Source organism: Heptranchias perlo, chromosome 12 (genome assembly GCF_035084215.1).
Source record: "Heptranchias perlo isolate sHepPer1 chromosome 12, sHepPer1.hap1, whole genome shotgun sequence".
Classification (NCBI taxonomy): domain Eukaryota; kingdom Metazoa; phylum Chordata; class Chondrichthyes; order Hexanchiformes; family Hexanchidae; genus Heptranchias; species Heptranchias perlo.
This window is the reverse complement of record NC_090336.1, coordinates 36,702,027-36,722,602: the sequence shown is the minus strand read 5'-3', so window position 1 is coordinate 36,722,602 and position 20,576 is coordinate 36,702,027. Positions and strand designations below refer to the sequence as shown.

At 39.5% G+C, this 20,576-nt stretch overlaps 1 protein-coding gene across 2 annotated transcripts in view; it reads left to right on the top strand.

The window, feature by feature from the left end:
• Positions 1-20,576, top strand: part of sbf2 (SET binding factor 2) — a 571,743-nt gene that overhangs the window by 324,915 nt on the left and 226,252 nt on the right. For both annotated transcript variants that reach the window (XM_067993979.1, XM_067993978.1), the window contains exons 7-12: positions 3,452-3,584; positions 7,139-7,247; positions 8,379-8,492; positions 13,945-14,022; positions 14,136-14,249; positions 19,113-19,241. In XM_067993979.1, coding sequence (XP_067850080.1) covers positions 3,452-3,584; positions 7,139-7,247; positions 8,379-8,492; positions 13,945-14,022; positions 14,136-14,249; positions 19,113-19,241 — 677 coding nt within the window. The remainder of the gene's footprint in view (positions 1-3,451; positions 3,585-7,138; positions 7,248-8,378; positions 8,493-13,944; positions 14,023-14,135; positions 14,250-19,112; positions 19,242-20,576) is intronic.

Here is a 20,576-nt window from a genome sequence, read left to right as displayed (position 1 = left end):
TCCAAAGCACAGCAAGTGTTATTCGGGCCTTCAAGCTTTCCTGCCATCCATGCGATGGAGTGCCTTTTCTGAATTATAATTGTGAAATTGGAGAAACCATTTATTTGGATTTAGAACACTAATTATGTGAGTTGCAAGGTTGTGAAACATTATTTGTTCCATACTGAAGTTAGCTAGACATTATTCAATGAGGAAATCGCTTCAAAATTCCAATTTGCTTATTTCTAACGTTGCGATACAAGGATAGTTAACCTAATCTAGTTCTATCCGGTGTGCTGATTTCTGACCTATGATGTTTCACTATATAATGTATACATTTACTTTATGACATACGAGTTATATTTAATTGTATCATACAATATGCTTGAGTACCTTCTCAAATGCCAGTTGTTCTGAGAATTTGGGCTGTTTATTAGATTCCTTTGGCATTTCTTTTAAAATCATTTGCAAATCTAATGAATATGACTGATTTCAGTCGTTTCCTAGCATTTTTTGATTGACTAGTTACATCTCTGCAAAGGCTAATTTCTCCTGCCCAAGCTATTTTCTTTGTTTCTGCTCCTGTTTTCCTTGTTACTCTGGGTTATACACCAACCCGCAGCCAAGAACAGTGCTTATGAGATATGCTCACATGCTTCTGAATAGTGCTACTCTAAATGGACTGTTGGGAGGTGTGTGGAATTTTTGTTGCCAGTCCTTTTGAAAATATTGGAGATGAAAAATCTTAATCTTGAAATTTGAACAGGAGATGCAATTATAAGTTTCAAAAAATTGCAGAACGATTTCTTTTAAACAAGAACTGAGTCACTATTCATACTTTCACTTCAGTGGCAAAGAAAGGGGGAAAAGTTTTGAGAGCTATGCCTTTGGAAACCAGTTCTTAAAGCGGGTGTACTTCAATGCATGCAACGCTTAATGGTGGTGCATTGAAAGAGAAGTAGAATTAGAATACTTTTTTCTTCACACAAAGAATGATTGAAATATAACAGAGGGAAATGCACTGTGTAATATTATGGTCATACTTGTTTGGCCAATTCATAAAAGTATGTTTCATATCCTTTGGATTGTTAAGAACATTGCAGGCAGGAAGTGGAAGTTATTCCAAAGAAATTCCAGTGTATGTATATTATCAGCAGGATGCTGTTACTTTTTTTAAAAGACTGAGAAATTGTAAGTTGATGAGTCTGTGGCTTGTTTGTGACTGTTGTGCATGTGTATTATTTAGTGCAGGAAACTAATTGGCCTTGCAGCAACCTGAAGGAATTAAGTAAACACTCTGAAGAAACAAACATGTTTGACAATGATGATCACTGTTGGCTCATGATTTCAAAGTGTTAATCCAATATTCCCATTAATTCTCCATCTGCGCTCAAAACGAGTCAAAAAATAAAGATTTAATACCTTTTGACTGTAAATTTTCTTTACAGCACCGAAGTATCATCTTCATTACTTAGCTTTATCTGTAGGCAAATGTATAATTTCAAAACAAATTATTCTTGCACAAGCATAGTAGAAGAGTATAATTGGTAAATATTACTTAGTAAAACTACAGGCATTAAAATTGGAATAATACCAAGCCTGTAAAATATGATTTCTCATATTTACCCACAACAGCTCGAATATAAGGGCCTGTTGGAGAGTCAAAAGTAACCTGGAAATGCTGTGACTCCATCAAGAATTTTCACTTACTGGAGTAAATTATATAGCTGAAGAAATCGTTCAGAGTGATCAGTTGAAGTAATGTATCAGTAGACAAAGAAAATCTCTTTCGTGGTGAAGGTCTGTTTGGAAATTCTTTGAAAATAAACTGAAGTAAAATGTGAACTTTGTCAATTTATATGATCTAGTACATTGATCAGTAAATTGGAGTTCTTAGACAGAGCAACTACTTCTACTTGTGAGGAGAACTGACGACTAATGGTGTACTGATGTAGAGCTAGCATGGGCAGAAATTGGATGGGAAAAGAAAACTAACACGAACAAAAGTTTCAAATATTTTCTGGTGTGTTTATCACAGAAATAAATGTTAGAGTGTGCAAAAATGTATGAAGTTTGTGGTAATATTGTTGGGAAGAATAATCATTGTTAATGTAATTATGTAGAATTACTGAACGTGGGCTGTTGTTTTCTCCCTAAATTCCCATTTTGTAAACTCCTGATAAAATTCTCTAATGTATGGTATCTGGGAGATACAAATGCCACTAGCTTGGTAGTAGAGGACCAATTTTATAGGGTACCATTCATTTAAGATGGAATGTGATGCTGTACTGTGTAAGCTGCAACAACCAAAACAGGAAATGCACGATTGGTGCCAGATCACGTGATGTACTTTAGGAAGTGTGGACTAAGGATATTATGATCAATATTTTGCAAAACATCTTCAAACAATGGTCTAAAAAATTGATTCACAATTTTTTTGCTTTGCTTAGTGTTGTTTTTGCCCTTTACTTGTTTTGTATTTTCACTATTAATGGGCTAATTAAAAACATACTGAATTCTATTAAAAACATAGGAAAAAGCACCTCATGGGAACTGTGGGCAGTGCTGTGCATACTTTAAATGGAATGTGTGTAATGATACGTTTTGGCCTTCATTTCAGTTTGCAGCACAGACGAAACCGAGCCCTGTGACTGTCAGCTTTCTACCTCTGGGATGGGGATGTATTTAGTGGCAAGACGATATGTATCAGATCACAAAATAATTGATTTTGCATTTATTGATAATACTTAAGTTACATCATACATTCCAGCAAATGTTGACATCATATTTTTATTATTTTTGTTGAAGTAAGTAATTTGTATTTAGTATTGAGATTTTTTTTTTCTTTAAGTATGAATTACTTAATGATACAGGTATCCAACATACTCGAGTTTGCAGGCACTTTGTGTACAGACAACACTCTTGATGTGATATGTGTATCTCCATAGTAACTTCAAAAAAAAGTCTTAATTTTATTTTTCCTCTGTTCTTGGGATGTGGATGACAGTAGCAAGGCAGCATTTATTGCCCATCCCCAGTTACTGAGGGTACCAAGAGATAACCATATAGTGTAGAACTGGAGTCTTGTATAGGCCAGACCAGGTAGGGGTGGAAGGTTCCCTTCCAAAATGATATTAGTGAACCAGTTGGGTTTAAATAACGTTAGTCCTCTGAGAGAATGATCATATTTAGTATCCTGCATGCATTACTTTCCTACATGTGTACCAAGTTCAAGAACTAAAATTAACTTCTAAATATTGATCTTGTGTTTTCAAGTTATGTGGTATTTTAGGGTGTGGATTGCCTTAAGAACCTACAAAGTATGCTTGTTAACTTTAATGACATTGCTATGCAATTCAATATTAACGAGTTACATTCCTTTTACTCTCAACATTTTTGTCACCAATTGTATAGGGATGAAGTTGTTCTTGTGAAACAATATGTCATTTTAATCAGCCTCTTCTTTTCAAAGGGATCCAACAAGTGTTCAGCCTTTTCTGTGCCGTGCTCACAGAAAATAAGGTTCTTTTTCATTCAACCAGTTATCAGAGACTTGGTGAAGCATGCAGAGCACTAGAGTCTTTAATGTTTCCTCTAAAATATAGGTAAGACTTTTATTCTTACGGTACTGCTTAATAAATTATATGAAATAATGTGGTTTTCTTGCTTTCCCATATTATTTGCACAGATTTATTTCAAAGCTTCCCAGAGTAATTGTTAGAGTCCCACAATGTATCAGCCTTTAATATGCCTGAATGGTAGTTTATAGTTCCCGTTTCTATATAGTTCAAAAATTAGACACGCACTTACAACAACACAACTGGAAGATAAAGATAATGGGCCAGAAATTGCTCGTTAAATAATGGTGAACCTAACAGCTCTCACCGTTATTAATGGGCAAATCGAAGAGCAAGTTCTGGCGACCGCACATGCACAGTCAAACGTGGAAATCCGTAACTTGCTCTCTCTGATTCCCTGCTGATCTGACAGCTTCATGTTAAAGAGAAATCACAGGCAGGAATCTTTGGACCAGCGCCAACTTGCTCTCCTGCCCAGCTGGAAACTAACTAATCTCGCCAGAAAAAAGGTACGCTGAGTTCCATCAGGTCTAAACTATCTTTTAACGGGGTGGTATTAATGACTGCCAGTCAATCTCTCTGGCACTGAAAATTAACTTTTAAAAAAGTGGAGTCTCATTACTCCCGATTATAATTGTTCTTGGACATTTAAAAAACATTTTAATTAAAGTTTTTTTATTTTTTACTTTTTCTTTCTATAACATTAATCTCAGTATTTTAATCTTACCCTCTCTTTATTTCGCTTTCTCTATCTGATTTTACAGTACATTTACTAATCTTATCTGACACTTCCTGGTTCTTGCTCATTCACAAACCGTGCAGACTTTCACTTCCTGATTCTCACAGCGTGGCTTGCTTCATGTCGATTGGTGGAGGGGCCATAGAGATCCTTTCCTCCTTTCACCACTCAGAGAAGCCCGGGAAAGGACGCTGCACTTTTTGCAGGTCTCAGTTAAAGCAAGTTGGTGTCCAGAAGCTTGTGAAAAGTTTGTGGTTGAGTTAGTTACTTATGAGTGGCGGACGAAGTGTGTTCGCCACTCAGCGCAATTTCCAGCCCATAGTTTAGTTTACAGCATTTATTAAAGCAATGAGTCAGGGGCTGCAACTTTAAATTGACTAAGAGCTGCCCCAAAGATTCACACAGGGAGCCTATAGCATGGTTTCCTGGCATGCAGCAGCTTTCAGACTGCTTTGAAGTCATGGCCCTCACTGTTTTCTCTGGAGCAACTGCAGAACGTGTTCCATCATTGACATCACCAATGCCAGTAAGAAACCTTTTACCAAAATATGGAAGAAAAATCTGCCAGTTTAGTGCCAAATTAGGGGCAGTTTTGTCAGGTTGCTTCATACCCATTAGGAGCTGGATTGAGAATTCCCAAATCGGCATGTAAGATCTTTCCAGCCAGTGGATAGTAAAGCCTTTCATTGCGTCAGTATGAGCCAAGAAAAACAAAAGGACAGTGTTCAAACCCATTGTGCCACTCACTCGTCACTGTGGGCTCGATTTGTGCCAAAACCTTAATTCTTCAAGAAAGCTAATGGACTGGACTTGTTCACTGCTATTGTCAATGCTGCTGTTCGTTGGCTGACAGTACAAATTTGGTGATACATAGGTTCTTAAATCTGGGTGCTATACCTCGAAACCTGAAATTCTGTTAGGGAGAGACGAATTTAAGTAACAGCCAGGACTGGGATTTCAACCTAGGTTTACCCCACGAGAGTCTATTAGAATCATAGAATCTTACAGCAGAGAAGGAGGCCATTCGGCCCTTCATGCTTGTGCTGGCTCTTTGAAAGAGCTATCCAATTTAGTCCCACACCCCAGCTTTTTCCCCATAACCCTGCAATTTAGTCCTTTTCAAGTACATACCCAATTGCCTTTTGAAAGTTCCTATGGAATCTGCTTCCACCACCCTTTCAGGTACTGCATTCCAGATCTTAACAATCCTCTGTGTAAAAAAAAATTCTCTTAATTTTCCCTCTAGTTCTTTTGCCAATTATTTTAAATCTATGACCTCTGGTTACTGACCACTTTCCAGAGGAGACAGTTTCTTCCTACTTGCTCTGTCAGAACCCCTCATAATTTGGAATATCTCTATGAGGTCTCCCCTTAACCTTCTCTGCTCTAAGGAGAACAGTCTCAGCTTCTCCAATCTCTCCACATAACTGAAGTCCCTCATCCCTGGTGGTATCCTGATAAACTTCCTCTGTACCCTCTCCAAGGCTTTGACATCCTTCCTAAAGTGTGGTGCCCAGAATTGACCACAATACTCCAGCTGAGGCCTAACCAGTGATTTGTAAAGATTTAGCATGACTTCCTTGTTTTTGTATTCATTGCCCCTATTTACAAAGCCAAGAATCCAATACGCTTTCTTAACCACCGTATCAACTTTTCCTGCCACCTTCAAAGATTTGTGAATATGCACCCCCAGGTTGCTCTGTTCTTGCACCCCCCCCCTCAAAATAGTACCATTTAGTATTGCTGTACTACTGGAGCAACTAGATCTTTTGTTTAATCTTGGTAGAATATTTTGGGTATGGAATGTTTGTTTTTTTTGTTTGTAGCGACCAATGATTAAGTTGGGTCAGAAAGGAAAGAAATTACTTGTATTTATGTAGCACTTCCTCAAGATGTCCCAGAGCACGTCATGGCCAACTAATTATTTTAAGTGCAATTACTGGTGTTATGTAGGGAAACACAGTAGCTAATTTGCAGCCAGAAAGGTCCCACAAACAGTAAATGAGATAACTGACCATTCCAGAGGGAGGAATGTTAGCCATCAGAAGAATTTCCTTCTCTTCCTTTGATTAGTGACATAGGATCATATATGTCTACCTGAACTGGCAGACAGGGTCTTTGTTTCACGCTTTATTTGGAAGATAGTACCTCCAATAATGCTGCACTCTTATCAGTACAGTGTTAATGCATTTTAGGTACTCAAGTCCCAGAGTGTGGTTTGAATTCAAAACCTTCTGAATCAAAGGCAAGAGTGCTACCAACTGAGCCAAACTGAGAATGAAAGCAATCTGTTGTGTTGAAGAGCGAGAGGGGGGTTTAATTTTTCAGAAACAGGAAGCGTACAGCTAGGTTTTTGTAACATTGAGAACATTTTCTTACATTTTCATTTTTTGAGGGAGAGAACATAGCAATCTAATATTTCCTTTAGGTTAAAATTCAGTTTATTTATATATGAAATGTGGAACCGTTTTCATCACAGTTTGTGAGTATTAAAACTGTACAGATCGTATCTTGATCATGCTCAAGTCATTGAACAAAGAATGTTATAATTCCTTTGTTTGCATTATTTAAAATTAAACATGAAAAATTGAAGTGATGGCCAGCAAAAGCAACTGTCTTTCATTGTAGCATATTTGATTACGAGTAAATCTATGAAGAAGTTGCATTACATTTGGGTTTATGTTTTTAAATCTGTTATTTATTAAATACTGTCTATACAGCAACCTAAGGGGGTACGGAATGAGGACTTACTGAGAAAAATTTGTGACTGGATCTTAATTTTTTGTTTCTGTATGAGGTGATTAATGCTGCCAACTCTGTTTCCTTTTTGTTTTTTTCCCAGTTACCCTTACATTCCGATTCTCCCTGCACGGCTTTTGGAAGTGCTAAGCTCCCCAACTCCATTTATCATTGGTGTACACTCCATGTTTCACAGTGAAATTAATGAACTGGTATGTCACAGCCCATTTGTATGTTTGTTTAGAAGAACAATTGTAGATTTTGTCAGCTTTTATGTACATTATTACCAAAAAAGACATTTTATCTCCAAAAGTGATGTTTCTTACTGTTTTTCAAAAAAAAAAAATATTTACTCAAATAACTTTGTACTTTAAAATATGTGAAATGTGCTAGATTAGTTATCTTGATTCATATTACAATGCTCTTCAATGCATGAGGAACGTCAATGTTTATAAAAGAGAGACGTTAGCTTACTGTGACATTTCTTCTTTGTCTCAGTATACTGCATACCCCACAGGAGTTGACTCAGAATAGCAAGTGATAAAATCACAAGGGGCATTGTCCCTTTGTGACAGTGATACAGTTTCTCTGGAAAGGCTGAAAATAAAGAAATCGTGAATCAGTAGAAATATTTTACAGTTGATACGTAATTGGCTGACCGATAGAACCCAGAGGGTAGCGATACAAGGATTGTCATCAGCCTGGGAGAATGTTACCAGTGGGGTCCCACATGGGTCTGTTTTGAGACCTCTTTTGTTTAATATATTTATAAATAATCTGGTGCTAGGAGGTCACAAGCATAGTGGCTAAATTTGCAGATGATACAAATCTAATGTAGGTAGTAGACTCCAACGCTGAACAGGATAAGCTACAGCAAGATTTGAATATATTAAAATTGTTCTGAAATTTAAAGTTGCAATCCTCAAGATTGGGACTCCAGTGAGAAAGTTGCGCATTTAAAACTTTGTATTATTGCTGCTGTTGCTATAGAGGCATTTTTAGGAACATGGATATAAAATTAAATGTAAGAGATTTAGGATAGAGGGCAGGAGAAACATTTTCATACAGAGCATTGTGAGACTGTACTACCAGAGGTTCGATCGGTGGTTGGAGGAAAGGGGGATGAAAGGATATGGGGGCAGGGTGGGCACAAAGGATTAGGACTACTGCTTGTGTGGAGAATAAACAGCGATGTGGACTGTTGGGGCCGAATGGCCTATTTCAGTTTTGTAATTTCTGTGTATCAGTGTAATTTTTATACATAAGTCATTGCCATTTTTTTTATATTTCTGATTTTTATTTGTTCTTAAAAATACAATTTTTCAATTGTTTCCTTTTTCTAGTTAGATGTAATCATCGCTGACTTGGATGGAGGTACTATTAAAATTCCAGAATGCATTCACCTCTCCCAGTTGCCAGAGCCTCTTCTACATCAAACTCAAGCAGCACTTTCTCTTGTAAGTCAGGTCTCCAAGAGAACAATATGATGAGAATTTTAACTTACAATATAATTGCTGATTTGTATTCAGTATTTCAGTAACATTGTTGAACAAGTTGATTTGGTTCTAGCCAATGGTGAGGTCTGTATGATTGCTATGGGAATAATCTTAAGTTTTTTCCCCCCTTAGTTTAATGACATCATACCATAGCACAAATATGGCATGAGTAGTGATGGCTTATGCCTTTGCTGGTGCTGTTTTCATTGTTATAGTACTAGGCATGCTTTCACTCATTCCCCTGCCAGAGCTTGGCTGAGCGCCAATTGTTCTTGTTTTATAACTCATCCTTTTTCCACCACTTCGTTCACTTTCATCCCACCTCTTTCCCTTCAGCCCTGCCTTCCAGCCTGTTCCTCAATCTCTAGCTCTTGACGCAGCTGCTGTGCAGCTCTCCATGACTATTTCAGCCTCCTGCTCTTCCTCCTCCATCCCTGACATTCCCTAGTCCACCCCCATACTAGGCTCACTTGCTCCATGATAACCACCTTCTGTACTCTTGATCCCTCCTGCTGCTTACCACACAAGTACCTCTCCTCTGCCCAATGCTTGTTGACATCATTAACCTCTCCCTTTCCTCTGCTCTTCAAAATGACTGACGTCAACCCTCTTGCAAAAAAAACACCCTCCATTCTCTTCAGCTACTGTCCCATACCTACCCGCCTTTTCCCTCAAGTCTTCGAACATACCATCACCCAGCTGTCTGCCCACCTATCTCATCACTTGCTTTTTGAATCCCTTCAGTCCAGCTTCTACTATGCGTTGACAATGAATGGGATAAAATCAATGTGTAGTTTGCTGTAAAGAGTACATTCACTGTTCTCATGCTGGGCACATTTTTTTTATTCCTTCATGGGATGTTGGCGTCGCTGACCAGGCCAGCATTTATTGCCCATCCCTAATTGCACTCGAGAAGGTGGTGGTGAGCTGCCTTCTTGAACCGCTGCAGTCCATGTGATGAAAGTTCTCCCACAGTGCTGCTACATAGGGAGTTCCAGGATTTTGACCCAGTGACGATGAAGGAACGGCGATATATTTTTAAGTCGGGATGGTGTGTGACTTGGAGGGGAACGTGCAGGTGGTGGTGTTTCTATGTGCCTGCTGCCCTTGTCCTTCTAGGTGGTAGAGGTCGCGAGTTTGGGAGGTGCTGTCGAAGAAGCCATGATGAGTTGCTGCAGTGCATCCTGTGGATGGTACACTCTGCAGCCATGGTGCGCCGGTGATGAAGGGAGTGAATGTTTAGGGTGGTGGATGGGGTGCCAATCTAGCAGGCTGCTTTGTCCTGGATGGTGTCGAGCTCCTTGAGTGCACTCATTCAGGCAAACGGAGAGTATTCCATCACACTCCTGACTTGTGCCTTGTAGATGGTGGAAAGGCTTTGGGGAGTCAGGAGGTGAGTCACTCGCCGCAGAATACCCAGGCTCTGACCTGCTCTTGTAGCCACAGTATTTATGTGGCTGGTCCAGTTAAGTTTCTGGTCAATAGTGACCCCCAGGATGGTGATGGTGGGGGATTCGGCGATGGTAATGCCGTTGAATGTCAAGGGGAGGTGGTTAGAACCTCTCTTGTTGGAGATGGTCATTGCCTGGCACTTGTCTGGCGCGATTGTTACTTGCCACTTATCAGCCCAATCCTGGGATGTTGTCCAGGTCTTGCTGCATGCTAGTACGGAATGCTTCATTATCTGCGGGGTTGTGAATGGAACTGCACACTGTGCAATCATCAGCGAACATCCCCATTTCTGACCTTATGATGGAGGGAAGGTTATTGATGAAGCAGCTGAAGATGGTTGGGCCTCGGACACTGCCCTGAGGAACTCCTGCAGCAATGCCCTGGGGCTGAGATGATTGGCCTCCAACAACCACTACCATCTTCCTTTGTACTAGGTATGACTCCAGCCACTGGAGAGTTTTCTCCCTGATTCCCATTGACTTCAATTTTACTAGGGCTCCTTGGTGCCACACTCGGTCAAATGCTGCCTTGATGTCAAGGGCAGTCACTCTCACCTCACTTCTGGAATTCAGCTCTTTTGTCCATGTTTGGACCAAGGCTGTAATGAGGTCTGGAGCCGAGTGGTCCTGGCGGAACCCGAACTGAGCATCGGTGAGCAGGCTATTGGTGAGTAAGTGCCGCTTGATAGCACTGTCGACGACACCTTCCATCACTTTGCTGATGATTGAAAGTAGACTGATGGGGCAGTAATTGGCCGGATTGGATTTGTCCTGCTTTTTGTGGACAGGACATACCTGGGCAATTTTCCACATTGTCTGGTGGATGCCAGTGTTGTAGCAGTACTGGAATAGCTTGGCTAGAGGCGCGGCTAGTTTTGGAGCACAACACTTCAGCCGGGATGTTGTCGGGGCCCATAGCCTTTGCTGTATCCAGCACACTCAGTTGTTTCATGATATCACATGTGGAGTAAATCGAATTGGCTGAAGACTGGGGATATCAGGAGGAGGCCGAGATGGATCATCCACTCGGCACTTCTGGCTGAAGATGGTTGCAAAAGCTTCAGCCTTGTCTTTTGCACTCACGTGTGGGACTCTGCCATCCTTGAGGATGGGGATGTTCACGGAGCCTCCTCCTTGCATTAATTGTTTAATTGTCTACCACCATTCACGACTGGATTTGGCAGGACTGCAGAGCTTTGATCTGATCCGTTGGTTGTGGAATCACTTAGCTCTGTCTATAGCATGTTGCTTCCAATGTTTAGCATGCATGTAATCCTGTGTTGTAGCTTCACCAGGTTGGCACCTCATTTTTAAGTACACCTTATGCTGCTCCTGGCATGCTCTTCTACACTCCTCATTGAACCAGGGTTGATCCCCTGGCTTGTTGGTAATGGTAGATTGAGGAATATGCCGGGCCTTGAGGTTACAGGTTGTGCTGGAATACATTTCTGCTGCTGCTGATGGCCCACAACGCCTCATGGATGCCCAGTTTTGAGCTGCTAGATCTGTTCTGAATCTATCCCATTTAGCACGGTGATAGTGCCACACAACACATTGGATGGTGTCCTCAGTGTGAAGACGGGACTTCATCTCCATAAGGACTGTGCGGTGGTCACTCCTACCAATACTGTCATGGACAGACGCATCTGTGACAGGTAGATTGGTGAGGACGAGGTCAAGTAGGTTTTTCCCTCGCTCACCACCTGCTGCAGGCCCAGTCTGGCTACTATGAGTACTGTTGGACAATAGGGACTTGGAACTATTAACTCTTCTGTATAACATGGATGAGCACATACTTGAGGGATGGAGAAGTCAGAGCCAATGAAAAAGTTGTAAGAATGTGAAAAACAAGTTGAGGCCTAAGGGCTATGATACTATGACTGCAAGAAACAGACTTTAGAAACAGAATTGACTGGCAAAGGAGGAGGCCTAACACTCATGAGAGCTAATGAATAATTATAATGTATGCATTTCATAGAATGATACAGCACAGTAGGAGCCATTTGGCCCTTCATGCTGGTGCTGGCTCTTTGAAAGAGCTATCCAATTAGTCCCACTCCTCTGCTTCCCCATAGCCCTGCAACTTTTTCTCCTTCAAGTATTTATCCAATTCCCTTTTGAAAGTTATTGTTGAATCTGCCCATAGAACCATGATTGTCCTGTCAAAATCTGCAACTTTTCATTTGTTATTGGAATGATGGCAATGCCGCATTTATTGCTCATCTCTGGATACCCTGAGAAGTGGACTTGCTCCTTGAACCACTGAAGCCCTTGTGGTGAATGTGCTCCCACAAAGGCGCTTATTACTGGACTTCACAGCGACTGTTTACAACTTGGTGGCTTGCTAGGCTAATTCTGAGGACTTTAAGAATCAACTGCGTGGTGTGGAACTGGAATCACACATGTAGGCCAGACTGGGTTGGTGTGGCCGGCTTCTTTTCGTAAAGGACATCAGTGAACCAGTTGGGTTTTCCTGAAGCATTCTTAATTATCTTTCTGGTGCTAGTCCACAAATTACCAGATCTATTGATTTCAATTTCACATGATGGGATTTGAACTCATAACCTCTGGCTTATTAGTCCAGTGCCATAACCATTAGCCAACATACCCATCATGTCCACATTAATCTCCCAGCAGCATTTGACCATTCCTCCTGCATGGTCTCTCCTCCTGTTCCATCTCCGTGGCACTGCTTGGTTCCACTGTTACTTTTCTCAACCTAGCCAGTGCATCAAGTTATGGATAGGAGCATGGGAAAGTACAGGATCAGAAATGACTTTTCAGCCCATCTCACTGGTGCCAAAAACTAATACATCTTAATCGACAACTGTCTCAAGATGAATGGCATCCTTTTCAACTCCCACCGAAGAATCTGCACCCAAGCCCCAATTCCATCCCCTCCACCACTGTGCAAAACCTTGATGTGCCATTTGACCCTGAGCTGAGCTTCAAACCCTATATCCTATCCAGTACCAAGACCACCTACTTCTACCTCTGAAACATTGCCCATCTCTAATCATGTCTTACCCCAATGCCTTCATCATCTCCGGGGTTGATTTCTCCAGTATATTTCTCACTGGCCTCCCAAGTTCCAACCTACATAAACTCCAACTTGTCTAAATCTCTTGTTGTTTGTGTTCTATCCTGCGCTAAATCCTGCTCCCTATCACTTGTCCTCACCAACCTCCATTGGCTGCCCGTTCTCAAAGGAATGAATCCAAAATCCTCGCTTACAGATCCCTCCAACTTATGCAACCCACCTTTGTAACCACCTTTAGCTCTATGTGCCAGTGTCCACATCAGCTTTTCCTAAACCCCACTGACTTGTTACCCCTCTCCGCACCTTCAAAAGCTCTCTAAAACCCACTTTTCTAACCATGCCTTTGGTTGCATCCCTAATTTTTTTACTTTTTGGACGATATGCTGCATATGTAAATAGCAATTGTTGTTTCATGGTGCTATATTCCATCACCAAAATATTTGTACAGTACACAATTACTATTCTTATGAAGATGCACAGTATGTGTTTTGTCCATTTTCTCCTTTTGCAGGTTTGACAACAGTTTATTTCTTGCTAAAGCATCATTTTTTATTGTTTTCAAATTTATAATTTCCTGTTAAATCACCATAATTTTGTTGGATTTTGATCAGTTGTAATTAGATTCAACACCATATTGTTGAAAGTCTGATAAATATTCATGTGTTATTTTTTATTCTAGATGTTCAAATTCTTTGAACTTTAATAATGAGTTAATGATAATGGATGAGAAACTCTTATTTTGGAAGTTGCAAAATGTCATTCTTATATTATACCGTGAAATTGTCATGTCAGAATTACCTATATTTTCAATAGCTAGAAACTTCTTGTCCTGATAGCACTAAATTATATACTGGTTGAATAGACTATTGCTTATTTAATGATGTAGTGGACATCTGAAATGAAAGTACTGATGTTTTCATAGGTTTTGCATCCAGACCTGGAGGTAGCTGATTATGCTTTTCCTCCTGCTCGTACAGCACCTTCTAATCTTAGATTGTTGGTGAGTATTTGTTAATGTTCAACATGTTTATATTTCAATGACTATGAATTGCGTGATACTCATAACAGTACTTTTGTCATAAAATTCTAAAGGTGTTTATTTTTCCTTTCTAGGATAAAGAAGTCAGGGCAGTATTCCTTAGATTGTTTGCACAGCTCTTTCAGGGGTATAGATCATGCTTGCAACTGATTCGAATCCATCCTGAACCTGTAATACACTTTCATAAGGTCAGTTATAAATCATCATTTACAAATCATCGAGCACAGTCCATTGTTTTTGTAGTCATGTAACTGCTGAGATTATTCAGATGTAAATGGATGTGTAGTAAAACATTAGTTCACTTAGTTTTATCATGACGTATTACCGTTGAATTTATATTCAAGAAGCAGTAGTTCTATAATTCCCTTGGCTCCCAGCGATGTGGAATTTTCCCCATTTATGTTACAGCTCTGAAATAAGAGACAAAGAGTTTTAGTTTCTGACTGCTGGATCTTCTCCATTGACTGAAGAAGTGTGACACTGGTGTATATGGGTGGGCTAAGTGCTCACCCTGCCTGTGACTAGAAAGGATAGCAGTTTATGCTACTGGAATGTTTATATTTCTGAGGTACCAGTGAAACCATCTCTTCAGGCTGAAATTAGGGCTATTGCTGGCTGTAGTCTATAGGTTGCAGGCAGCATAACTATTGCTAGAAGAACATATTTGCTTGGCATAACACTGACTTTAATTTTCTTGCATTATAGAAGGGACATTTGTTATTTTGCTGCCCATTTCTCTGTCTGTTTATTGTCCTCAATAACTTAAACACCCTTCAGTAAACTTGTTATTTTCGTCAACAGTGGGATAATTGTGCTAGCAATGGGATTCCTTATTATATTAATTGCTTAATAGCTATTAATTGATTATTTAATAATTTTGCACACTTGAATCTTAAACAAGTTGTCTGATGGACGTCTAAAGTGGACATGAAATACTTCTCAAAAAGAAGGTAACACCTGTAAAGACATAGTGCTGAGTAAGCAGGACAAATACATACCAAAAACCCACAAGCTCAAACTAAACAAGCACACTCCGAAATAGGAGTACTGATAGGTTTCTGTATTTTCTTATATTCACCCTGTCAAAAGGGTGATCAGGGAAAAGAGAGACATAAAAAAAGGTTTAGCAGCAGCAGCTAAACATAACAATAAAAAAAATTTCAGTTCAGTGACATTAAGAAGGTATTCAGAGAAGAGGTGAGACGTGCCCTCCCCAAGCAGAAATCACTTAAGTGAAATCAATTCCTTTGATATAAATGAGGTGGAAGTCCTATGCAGGCTAAAAGGGCTCAAAGCAAATGAATCCCCTGGGATAGAAGGTATTTATCTCAGAATGTTAAAGGAGGCACATGAGATTTGTGAGGCACTGACAACCATTATGAGGAAGTCATTGGTTACTGAGCAGCTTTAACTATATTGAAAACAGGCCAATGTGATGCCTATATTCAAAAAGGGTGATAAAACAGACAATGGTAACTGTATATCCATTGGTCTCACTTCCAATCTATTACAAATAATGGGATTATAAGGACTAAACGTGATTATCTATACAATAATAACCTAGCAAACAGCAGTCAACATGAATTCGGAAGGCGATCTTATCTGACCAACCTTTAGTGACTTCTTTGATGAAGTGACAGCTGAAGCAGACTTCAAGAAGCCCTATCACAGTGCACGCAGGTACAGAGAAGACATTTGGTCAGAGTTCCATGCAAATGGCGATTAAACTCAAAGCTGTGGGGATTCAGGGTAAAGTCTGGGAATGAATAAGAAACTGGCTAATGGATAGAAAACAAAAAGTACTCATCAGAGTAGTTATGTTGGGATGGGGAAGGAAGCACTGAGTGGAGAGTCCCAGGGCTCAGTCTTGGGATTACCACTGTTCTAATTTATATTAATGACCTGGATTTAGAAACTCAATGTAAAGTGGTTAAATTTACATATTATGCCAAACTAGAAGGGGTAGTGGAATTGGCGAAGGCAACTCAAATTACAAAATGAGTTGGGCAAAATATGTAATTGAAAAGAACAATGATGGGTGAAATTAAATGCAGACAAATGCAAAGTGCTGCACAGAGGAAGGAAAAATAGACATACATATCCTCCATGAATGGTGTTGAAATAGCAAAGGATGAATCTGAAAGATATTTAGGAGTCTTCGCAGTATGTCAGAGGAAGTTGTGACTGTACTTGAAATACTGGCCTCGATATTTGTGGGGAGGGGCCGAAAATGGCCGAAGAACCCAGCAAGGTCGAACTTAACAGCAGGACCTCATGACGTTATTTAGCTCCGTTTCCCACCCGGCAGTCGGCCAAATGAACAATGTGGCCAGCCGGCGGGAGGACTCACCAGCAGCAGTAGGGTACGGCCCCCGGCAATCGGGGGAAATAGTGGATAATAGGCCATAATTCGCTGTAGCAGCTCATCTCACGGAAACTTAAGGGTCCATGTACATAGATCATTTAAAATGTCATAGATGGGTACAAAAAATAATCAAAAAGGCTAATAGAATGCTGGCTTTTATATCTAGAGGACTAGAATACAAAGAGGGGGTAGAAGTTATGCTATAGCTGTACAAAGTCCTGGTTCGACCACACCTGGAGTATTGTGTTCAGTTCTGGGCATTGCACCTTAGGAAGGATATATTGGCCTTGGAGGGAGTGCATTGTAGATTTATTAGAATGATACCTGGACTCCAAGGGTTAAATTACGAGGAGCGATTATGCAAACTAGGGTTGTATTCCCTGGAATTTAGAAGATTACGGGTTGATTTAATCAAAGTTTTCAAGATATTAAGGGGATCTGATAGGGTAGGCAGAGAGAAACTATTTCCGCTGGTTGGGGAGTCTAGCACTAGGGGGGACATAGCCTAAAAATTAGAGCCAGGACTTTCAGGAGTGAAGTTAGGAAACACTTCTACATGCAAAGGGTGGTCGAAGTTTGGAACTCTCCTCCGCAAACGGCAGTTGATGCTAGCTCAATTGTTAATTTTAAATCTGAGATTGATAGATTTTTGTTAACCAAAGATGTTAAGGGATATGGGGCTACGGTGAGGATATGGAGTTAGGTCACAGATCAGCCATGATCATTGAATGGCGGAACAGGGTCGAGAGGCTAAATGACCTACAACTGTTCCTATGTTCCTAGTTAGACTTGCCCTTGCACGTTTAGGTTTTTACATTTTTTGAGTACCAAGTTGCTGAAAGTGCGAGTTGATAATGTCGCAGCGAGGGAAATGGCATCTGGGATCTGAGTGAACAGGGCAAGCAACAGTGTATCTCCTTAACCAATCAGATTGAAGGATTGTGAAATAAGTAGCACAAGGACTGAGAAGGAATTGTAAATTAGAGTGGGTGAATTCAATGTCAAATCAGGTACAGAAAGAGAAATAAAGAGAGGAAATGAAAGATTAGATTGAGAGGAAAAAAAAGAGACACAAAGGAAAAGTTAAAAAAATTTTAAAGTTTGAATTTTACTTTTTAAAATCTCCAACCACAAATAAAACATGAAAGAATGAGACGTTCACATTTGTAATAGTTAATTTTCTGTGCAGGTTGATTGGCAGTAATTAACACTTAGTAAGTCGCTAAAAGAGTACTTAGACTTGAAATGACTTGACTTAATTTTCTGTGGCGAGTTTAGTTCATATCTACCGTGCAAATACAGCAACGTCACGCCATTCAATACATTTCAGTGGTGAGGCAGACAGCGAGATGCCATTTTCGCGAAGCTAATGGCGGAACGGTGCAACTCGGACAGCATCATTTAGATATTTGCAACCGCGCATCTGCCCCTCATCTGAAGTTACTGTAGAATTTGTGCATAAGGAACGGCGAGCGCCATTAGCCTCACTGTTATTTTGACAGCAAAATCTGGCCCGTTGTTTTCTTTTATAGAAGTTTTTATTGAAATATGTTTGATCTAATCAGTCAGAAGTACAACAGTGTATAGAAACCTGAACGTAGACAATTGAATTATACAAAATCAGTTACACAATTTTGTTCGATGCATTTATTAACATTTTAAACCTTAACTCTGCTCCCCACATTAATTAATTAATTCCTTGTCAAAAAACAAGTTCCTTTTATAGCCAAGGTTTGGGGTCAAATAGTTGGAAGTATTTGCACCATATACTCCTTTGATCCTGGGTTAAAATTTCTGATTCAGGTAATTAAATGCTGCAGATCCACCGTTGGAGGCAATGCAAAAAAACCCACACATTTTCAGTTGAAAACAAAAAGCTTTGGGGAAGAATGACTTCATAAAAAAGATTGTTTTGAAAATAAACCTTAAAAATTATAAAATTGGGACGTACTCGGTGTGCAAGTAATTATCAGTATGAACACACTGCCTCCTTTAGCTTAAGTTTTAATGGCTTATGTTATACTTTGATAACTTTTGTACTCATCAAGGTGAGGGACGATAACATTGGAAAATGAAACTTCACCATTTCGAGCACGCAGTATTAACTTCAAGCCAAGTCAGGAATAGTACAGTGAAATGTTTAGTAAAGCTCTGTCTATTTTGCCAAACATTGTGATTTAGAACCAACATCCGAAGGGCACACCCTACTGGACCAGTGTGCCATTTTTCTATTTCCCACATCAGCAATCTTTGTGAGTGCTTGAGTGAAATTGTCAATTTAATACCAGTTTCTGTTGTGAGCCCATGTCCAGTCAAAATTAAGTTAAGACGGCCCAAACTCCTTTCACAAAGGACCTTTCTTATAAGTAGCTAGAAAAAACTTCAATTTTATTAGTCTTGACTGGATTTGTACCCAGGTACCATGGTGAAATGCCAGTATTGACCCTCATGTGCCACCTAGTCCCCAGCTTTTGTTGTACACTTATTAAATGCTATCTTTGTTTTTGAGTTCCCACTACATGTTAATACCTTGGGAAAAATGCTAAGGAACAATGTTATTCATTCAAAAGGGTATGGCAGATAACTATAACAAGTTAACATTCAAACTCAATGTCTAATGGAACATGATGCCGAGTGACAAGCAAATCTGTCGCTATTTATTTGGAAATGTCTGTTCATACCGCAGGCAGCCTTCCTGGGACAACGTGGATTGGTTGAAAATGACTTCCTGACAAAGGTTCTTGATGGAATGGCATTTGCAGGATTTGTGTCAGAAAGAGGACCTCCCTACAGATCTTGTGATTTGTTTGATGATGTAAGAATTTTGTAACATTCCTTTTTTTATTCTCTTCTTTTAATTTGCAAGGTTATTTTTAATGGTTACCATTTAGAATTTTTAAGTTATGAAATGTTGATAATAAACAGATACTAATATGACTTGGTGTTGCCAGCATATATCTCATTTTCAGCTTTCAAAATGGTTTGTGTAATTGGCATTGTACATGTGTTGTAAATTAGCTGTAGTCCTATTAACTTAACTTGATAGCTGAGTTTCCTAGAATTGCTTTCAGTGGTCTGGGGACAACAATGGCATGCTGTGTTGGAATGTTCCTTTCCGTAGCATTATTCATCTATTTAGCCCTGATATCAGCTAATAAACCTCATTACACTTTTGATGTTGGCTTAGGACCTTTCCAAGTTGGCAAAAGGGATGAATGCTTTATTAGTGATAGAGATTCTTCACAATTTAAATATTATACATAAAACAATATTTCTTTTGAATAGCTTATTTCCAAAATTGAGAACATTTCAGAAATACTTCGGACCCTTTTTGAGATACACAATTGGCAACTCCATTTTTCAGGTTTTATTTATCCCTTTAGTAAGTTTGAAAAAATCATTGGTGGGACTGTGACAGATCACAGAGATCTGTCTTTTTTTTATATCATAGGAACCTCCATATTTTCTCTTTTTATATATGTCTTCTCCTAGGATACGGTGGGCAAATTCAATGGTTTCTTTAGTTGCTAGCTGAAAAGAATATCTTTCTGTTTAGCTGTACATATGTATAGAACACATCCTGTTTTGCATGTAGTTGCCACTAAAAAATAATTATTTTCGTCTCGGTTTACATGGTTTTCTTATAAGCAATACCTCATCAAGTCTAGATTGACTGGCAAGGCACTTCGGATGTGTTTCTGAATTTGGCTACTGGAAGAAAGCCAGAGCCATTTACCATGATTGTCCCAGCAACAGGACCCTGTTTACCAGACTTTCACTCTGCTTTGACCTGAAAGAGGTTGAATAGCCCAAGACTGGTATCTGAGCATCTTCTTGATACTTGAAAAACCTAATTACTTTTTGACAGATCTGTGACTGCAAGAAACGTCTTACAGTGGGGCCAGTTTTGTTCGATATTATTTTGTAAGTGTGTACCTCATTATTAAAAGAGTTCATTATTCATCCAAGTAGTCACGTTGACCACCACAATTGGGTTATATTTTATTTTTTTTAAAAGCTACGCGATCCATCTGTGCATATATTGTGCAATTATACTGATAACATTCATTATGTTATAATTAGTGTTTTGATTCATTTTTAAAGGATGAATAGAATGGTCAGAGTATAAAGGACATGAGTTCTTTTCTTT